We start from the raw sequence: 6,182 nt of genomic DNA on the forward strand, positions 1-6,182 counted from the left end.
ACGTGGCATGATTGAGGATGTGCTAGTAAAGGTTGATAGGTTTTATTTTCCTGTTGACTTTTTGGTCTTAGAAATGGACCCGGTAGCAAGCTCTAGGAAACCAATCTCTGTAATCTTAGGTCGACCTTTCTTGGCTACGACCAATGCATGAATAAATTGTTGTATCGGGATTATGGAAGTTTCATTTGGTAATATGCAAGTGAAACTTAATGTTTTCCAAGCATCCCAACAACCCCATGAGAGAGAGGAGTGCTTATTTGTGGATATTGTGGATGAGATTGTGGAGGAAGCTTTTCATCTGTTCTTGTAGAGGACCCTCTAGAGGCTTGTCTAGCTCATTTTTGGTTTGAGAATTTTGATATTGATGGGTCAGTTGAGAAGGTGAATGCTTTACTTAATTCTTCTTCTACACCGGATTTTCCTCTATGGAAAGCCCGGTTTGAGTCACTTCCTCCTCTGTCTAGAGAGCCCGCTGTACCATCTTTAGTCACACCACCTACACTTGAGTTGAAGCCACTCCTGGCCACATTTAAGTATGCATTTTTAGGGCCCCAGGATACTTTACCAGTTATCATTGCATCTGACTTGACTGCAGAGCAGGAGAGTCAGTTAATGAATGTTCTCGTGGCACATCAGAGTGCTATGGGGTGGTCGGTAGTTGATTTGAGAGGGATAGATCCCTCCGTGTGCATGCATTACATACATCTAGAGGAGAACACCAAAACTTCTTGTGAAATGCAACAAAGGCTTAATCCCAATATGAAAGAGGTAGTGAAAAATGAGGTGTTAAAATTGTTGGATGCGGGTATTGTATACCCCATCTCGGATAGCAAGTGGGTGAGTCCCATACAAGTGGTTCCCAAGAAATCAGGCATCACTGTTATTAAGAATGAGAGAGGAGAGTTAGTCCCCACACGAACCACTACTGGGTGGCGAGTATGCATTGATTATGGGAAATTGAATTCCATGACTATGAAGGATCATTTTCCCTTATCTTTTATTGATCAGATCCTAGAGTGGTTAGCAGGGCAGAGCTACTATTGTTTCCTTGATGGCTATTCTGGTTACAATCAAGTTCCTGTGTATTCGGATGACCAAGCAAAGACCACCTTCATATGTGCTTTTGGCACTTTTTCCTATCGTCGAATGCCCTTTAGGCTTTGCAATGCACCAGCTACTTTTCAACGGTTCATGATGGCTATCTTCTTTGACATGGTGGAGATATTTTTAGCGGTTTTTATGGATGATTTCTCGATGTTTGGACTGTCTTTTAAGAAGTGCCTTAGAAACTTGACTAGAGTGTTGGAATGACGTACTGAGGCAAACTTGATTTTGAGTTAGGAAAAGAGCCATTTTATGGTTCGTGAGGGTATAGTGTCGGGACACATTGTGTCCCCTCGAGGTATAGAGGTAGACAAGGCTAAGGTTGACCTCATTGCAGGCCTTCCTCCACCCAATTCCATGCGTCAAGTTAGGTCTTTCCTAGGGCACGCAAGTTTTTACCGTAGGTTCATCTTAGACTTCAGTAAAATATCCCGTCATTTACGTAGTTTACTTGCTAAACACTGAGAATGGCCCTTACCACCGCCCTAATCATGAAATCACCAGATTGGTCGCTTCCCTTTGAAATCATGTGTGATGCCTTAGATTATGCTGTTGGGGTTGTGTTGGGCCAAAGGGTCAATAGGGCACCCTATGCTATATACTATGCTAGTCACACTCTCTCGGATGCACAATTGAATTACACTACCATCGAGAAAGAGTTGCTAGCTATGGTCTTTGCCCTAGATAAATTCTGGTCCTGCTTCCTAGGTTCCAAGGTCATAGTCCTCACTGATCATGCCGCTTTGCGGTATTTACTATCAAAGAAAGAGACCAAACTTAGATTGATTAGGTAGATTTTACTTCTTCAGGAGTTCGACCTAGAAATTTGGGACAAGAAGGATCCGAGAATGTAGTTGCAGATCATCTATCCCGCATCTTTATTGAGCACACGAGTGATCCTTAGCCTTGCACGACACATTTCCGGACGAGCAACTTCTTGCGGTTTCACCCGTCACCCTCCCGTGGTTTGCTCATATAGTGAATTACTTGGTAATTGGTCAAATTTTGAAAGCTTGGTCTAAGCAAGACAAGGAGCGATTTTTCTCACAAGTCCAGCACTATTTCTAGGAAGACCCAGAATTGTTCAAGTATTGTTTGAATCAAGTGATTCGGCGTTGTGTGCCTGAGAGAGAAACCCATAGCATTCTCACCTTTTGTCACTCTTATGCATGTGGCGGCCATTTTAGTGGGCAGAAAACGGCCTTTAAGGTTTTACAATGTGGGTTTTACTGGCCCTCTATCTTCAAAGATGCCCATAACTTCTGTAGAGCTTGTGAGCGTGTCAACGCATGGGCTCTATGTCATGGCGAGATATGATGCCGATGATCCCTATTTTGATTGTTGAGATTTTTGATGTTTGGGGCATCCACTTTATGGGTCCTTTTCCACCATCTTTTGGATTTGAATACATTTTAGTGGCTGTGGACTATGTCTCCAAGTGGGTGGAGGCAGTGGCCACTAGAACGAATGATTACAAAGTTGTGGTTAAATTCCTCCATGAGACCATTTTCTGTCGTTTTGGGTTCCCCTGTGCCATAATTTGTGACGGTGGCAAACAATTTTGCAACCGATTCTTTGAGGCATTGGTGCAGAGATACATGATCACTCATAAAGTTGGCACTCCCTATCATTCCCGGACTAGTGGTCAAGTAAAGGTTTCTAACAAGGAGGTTAAACACATCCTCAAGAAAACTGTGAAGCCCGATAGGAAAGATTGGTCCACTAGGTTGGTTGATGCACTTTGGGCCCATCACACTGCATATAAGACACCCATCGGGATGTCTTCATATAGGATTGTGTTCGGAAAACTGTGTTATCTCCTTGTTGAGTTAGAACATTGAGCTTTATGGGCCATTAGGAAGTTCAATTTTGATATGGCCAAAGCCGATGACTACCGGAAACTCCAACTTAATGAGTTAGATGAGCTCTGCAATGATGCGTATGAGAGCTCAAAAATTTACAAGGCTAGAACTAAGGCATTTCATGATAAACACATTTCTCGCAAGTCCTTCGAGCCTTATCAAAAAGTGTGGCTATTCAATGCTAAATTGCGGTTGTTCCCAGGTAAACTCTGGTCTCAGTGGGATGGCGCATATGAGGTTATTGAAGTATTCCCGCATGAGGTGGTTGAGATTAAAAATCCACAGAATGGTACGACCTTCAAGGTCAATGGCCAACGATTGAAACATTATGTGGATGGTATTGAGATAGGGGAGATGCTTGAGGTTTTCCATTTGACGGACCCAGTATATCTTCCATAGTGACTACTTTGAGTCTAGGAGACTTTAATTTCTCTAAAGGTGTAATTCCTTTGGTGTTAGCCGTGCCCGAATGGCATCTAATGGTTTGGTATAGCCACCTAACTGTGTTTGTAGTGAGTTCATAGGAGACCAACTTAGACGGTGAAAACTAGAGTTCGAATGGCAAAGCCTAGAACGTAAAGGTTTGGAATTTCCGGGACTAGAGTCTGGTTTAAATACCCAAGGGTGTGGAGATTGCTTTAAAACTACCCCGGCTTGAACTCTGTATGGCAGCCCCATAGGTCGAGTTAGCTTTATGCTCCTCGATTCTAGATATCGAATCAACCTAGTCTGTCACCCTGTTGGAGAATAGGGAAAGTTACACACACTTTTAGGGAGAAAAGTAGTACCCGTGGTTTTCGTGTGAAGATTATACTTTTGTTGTGCATTTTGATATTTTCGATGTTCCATTTTTTATTTCAGATGTGCATTGAAGGTAGAAATGGTTTAAATTTTTGGTTTAAATTTTTATTTGGATTGTGATTGGGTTTTTATTTTTAAAAAAAATGCAGCAGACCACACGTGCGGCCCACACGGGCGCATGAGCGGAAGTCCCAATCAAAGCACACGAGCAGAAGGGCATGGGCGCACGAGCGGCCCAACCCAAAAGCATTTTGTTTCCACACCGCAGGAGTGACCCATTTCAGTGCTCGCCCAACTTAAAAAAAAAAAAAAAAAAGAAGTTCCACCGCATAAGCAGAGGCCTATGCCGCATGAACGACCCAGGCCCAAAAGTATTCTGCTTCCACGCCGCAGGAGCGGCCCAAAAATAGGTGTTCATGCGGCCTAAATCGGCGCACGAGCGAACCAACCAAAAAAAAAAAAAAAAATTGACTGCAAATTTTTTTTCTTATTATATTTATTTTAATTTACTTATTTTATATTTCTTCACAAAAAGGTATAATTTTATTCTTTATTTATTTTTATTTCTTTATTTTATTTACATATAAAAAATAAAAAAAATATTTTTTTTGCAATTTTTATTTATTTATGTTATTTTATTTTCTACAAAATAAAATAAAATAAAATAAAATGCATTCCTTTAAGCCAAACCCTAGACCCACTTGTTGACCCTCCTCACTTTCCCAAGTACACTCTCTTCTTCTTCTTCTTCTCTCTCTCTCTCTCTCTCTCTCTCTCTCTCTCTCTCTCTCAACCCCATACACACCCACATACTCCATCCAACCTTACCTTCACCAACTTCTTCCTACTTCCTTCCACTTTCCCTCGCCACCACCTTTCACCGGAGCATCACCATCTTTTTTGATCGGTGACCTTCCAGTGACCATTTTTTCCGGCGGATCTACATCATCTTCTTCCTTTCTCTTCTTCCTATTTTTTTTTAAGGTAATCATCCTCTTTTTATTTAGATTTTTTTTTTTAGTTTTCACTTATAATATAGTAGCTTAATGGTTGTTTTGAGGTTTATTCATCATCATGTTCATCATTGACATCCTCTCATACAACACAACAACAACAACAACAACAACAAAAAAACCCACTGTACGTGTGGCCATCTCCAGTGCACATGCGGCCCAAGCATTAAAAAATAAATAAATAAATAAAAAATAAAAAACAAAAAATAAAAAATAAAAAAACAAAAATGTTGTAGTAATAATAGCAATAATACTAATAATAATCATCTAGCTTCTTGTTGCTTATTTTTGTATAATGTAGTTATTTAGTTTAACTGTTTAGTCAGCGAGTCTTATTTCTTTAATTTCAATTTAATTGTTTAGTTAATGGTTCTTATTAATTTAATTGGCTAGTAGTTTCCTTTTATTTTATTTATTTTTTTAATTTTAATTTTTTTTTGTTTTAATTGTTTAGTTAGTGATTTAGTTTTATTCTATTTTCACTTAGTAATTTAAATGTTAGTTTAATTGTTTAGTAGTTTTATTTATTTTTTATTTATTTTTTTTCTGTTTTTATTTTATTTTAATTTCTATTCTTTTCTTTTCGTCTACTAACTTAATTATTTATTTCTTTTAGTTCCTACTTGGTTTGCTTGTTTTCTTTAAGTGGTTTATTTATTTTATTGTGATTTTCTTTCAAAAAATAAAAATAAAAAATTGAAATAACAGTAATCCGGTAGTGTGATGGCAATGAGGATTTGCATGATTTGTGCATGCATGCGATGTTTGATGTGGTCTAATATAATGGTTTCACGTTTTTGGTTGTGTTGGTTGTATTATTTTATGCAGGAATGGCTACCTCGTCCCGCCGAGCACCTAAATGGCCTCACAATGGCAACATTGCCGCTAGGGATGTACCGACCGACACTTGGGCCAACAAACCAATTGCCTGTGACACATCCTTTGATGTGGACTTCTTCTGATGCCATCAAACTACTGCATGGAGTGTCCGAAAACTTGAAGACCGGGGCCTCCTGGGCATCTGCACCATCACTGAACCGGCGTATCCTCGCATTGTGCGAGTCTTTTATCAGAATGTGTACATCAGTGATGAGGCCTGGGAACTCTTTTGTCCATTGTTGACGGGGTGGAGTTAGTGGTCACACAAGTTTCTATTGCTGAGGTTCTTCACTGTTCCATGGACATTATCAATGAAGAGCAGTTCTTGGTGTTCACTCTGGAACTGACAGTCCCGCATTGGTGATCAAATTTTATGAGGGGCGGCAGGATTAAAACAATAGGACTAGTATCCAGCGGGATAACTCACCGCGCTGTCTCCTTTTTCTTGATATGGTTCTTAAAAAGAATGTCATCCCTTTAGGCCACAAGGAAGAGTGGCGAGGGGACTTCCTTCGTGTCTTGC

At 40.0% G+C, this 6,182-nt stretch overlaps 1 protein-coding gene across 1 annotated transcript; it reads left to right on the top strand.

Annotated features, from left to right (window-relative positions):
- Window positions 1-2,393: 2,393 nt before the first annotated feature.
- LOC114288653 (uncharacterized) lies at window positions 2,394-5,742 on the top strand. Its single transcript, XM_082898875.1, has 3 exons — window positions 2,394-2,830; window positions 2,963-3,303; window positions 5,609-5,742. Exons 1-3 carry the CDS (start codon window positions 2,394-2,396, stop codon window positions 5,740-5,742), a joined length of 912 nt encoding a protein of 303 aa, XP_082755001.1.
- Window positions 5,743-6,182: the final 440 nt, after the last annotated feature.

This window comes from Camellia sinensis, chromosome 1, assembly GCF_055761805.1.
Source record: "Camellia sinensis isolate YWXY chromosome 1, ASM5576180v1, whole genome shotgun sequence".
Lineage (NCBI taxonomy): Eukaryota > Viridiplantae > Streptophyta > Magnoliopsida > Ericales > Theaceae > Camellia > Camellia sinensis.